Below are 1,459 nucleotides of genomic sequence, written 5' to 3'. Positions count from 1 at the left end.
GGGGGGGGCCCCCCACGACGGGGGGCCCCCAAAATTCAGATAAGGAGGGGGGCCCCCCAACAGCACAAATGGCAGCAGGGGCTGCAGCAGACACAAATGCAGCGGACGGCGACAGACAGCCTTTCGAGCACCAGCAGCAGCAGCAGCAGCAGCAGCAGCAGCAGCAGCAGGTCCAGCAGCAGCAGCAGTGCCCAGGGGCCCCTCTGGGGGGTTATTTGGGGGCACCATCCAGGCAGCCAGCAGCAGGGGGCCCCCCTTTCAGCAAATCCTCTTCAGCTCAGCAAGGCCCAGAAGGGACAGCAGCAGGGGCCCTGGGGGCCCCTGCAGCAGCAAAGGACTGCAGCAAGACAGGGGGCCCCACAGCAGGTCTTGGGGGGCCCCCAGTAGCTGCTGGGAGGCCCCCCAAATCCTGGGGGCCCCCAAGTGGAGCAAAGCCTTGCAGCAGATTGGCCCCCTTGAAGAGCTGCTTGAGCGTCGGCACGCGAGGGTCGCCTGCTGCAGCAGCAGCAGTAGCAGGGGGCGAGCAGCAGCAGCAAATAGGGGAGCAGCAGCGGCAGCAGCAGCAGCAGCAGAGGCGGCGCGTTGCTTTTGGGTCGCATGTTAGAGTGAGGCTGGTGGACAAGGAGCTGTCAACGATGGAGCAGCTTGGCGCTTTGCTGGGTATGCTGCTGCTGCTGCTGCTGCTGCTGCTTGTGCTGCTGCTGCTGCTGTTGCTGCTTGGCTACTGCTGCTGCTGCTACTGTTGCTGCTTGGCTGCTGCTGCTGCTGCTTCTGCTGGTGCTGCTCTTTGTTTCCCTGGTCAGCAGCTGGCGCCTCTTTGTCTTTAGAATATCCTGAAGGGTTTAAACGCATTTGCTGCTGCTGCGGTATCGCAGGGCCCACGTTTGGGGGCGGCTCGCCCAGATGTGCTGGAGCAGCAGGTGCTGCAGCAGGCAATGCAGCAGGCAATGCAGCAGCAGGTGCTGCAGCAGCAGGTGCTGCAGCAGCAGATGCCGCAGCAGCGGGTGCTGCAGCAGCAGCAGGTTCTGCAACAGCAGGTGCCGCGGCAGCGGGTGCTGCAGCAGCAGGTGCCGCAGCAGCAGGTGCTGCAGTAGCACGTGCCGCAGCGGCGGGTGCTGCAGCAGCGGGTGCTGCAGCAGCAGGCGCTGCAGCGGCGGGTGCTGCAGCAGCAGGTGCTGCAGCAGCAGGTGCCGGAGCAGCAGGTGCCGGAGCAGCAGGTGCTGCAGCAGCACCTAAAGTGGTGTGCTCTTTGGGGCCTCCATGGGGCCCAACAGCCTTATTGCCGCCTCCGAAGGCACCGGCATCAGCAGCAGCAGCAGCAGCAGACCAAGCAACAGACGCAGCAGCAGCAGCAGCGCCGGTGCAACGGGAGGATGCAGTAGCAGCACTAGCAGCAGCGGCAGAGCCACAAGTGCCTGCAGCAGCAGCAGCAACAGCAGCAGCAGCGGCGGCGGCACCG

General features: G+C 65.2%; 1 protein-coding gene across 1 annotated transcript in view; it reads left to right on the top strand.

The window, feature by feature from the left end:
* The window catches only part of ETH_00038835 (mitochondrial carrier domain-containing protein, putative), a gene marked incomplete at both ends in the record, with an annotated part of 2,341 nt that extends 1,247 nt beyond the window's left edge, over window positions 1–1,094 (top strand). The window contains 2 exons of the mRNA XM_013373836.1: window positions 40–660; window positions 904–1,094. Coding sequence (XP_013229290.1) covers window positions 40–660; window positions 904–1,094 — 812 coding nt within the window. The remainder of the gene's footprint in view (window positions 1–39; window positions 661–903) is intronic.
* Between the last annotated feature and the right edge of the window lie 365 nt (window positions 1,095–1,459).

The sequence above is a fragment of the Eimeria tenella genome, genomic scaffold (assembly GCF_000499545.2).
Source record: "Eimeria tenella Houghton genomic scaffold, Eth_scaff1783, whole genome shotgun sequence".
Lineage (NCBI taxonomy): Eukaryota > Apicomplexa > Conoidasida > Eucoccidiorida > Eimeriidae > Eimeria > Eimeria tenella.
The sequence above is the reverse complement of the archived record's forward strand: the minus strand, read 5'-3'. Positions and strand labels throughout refer to the sequence as shown.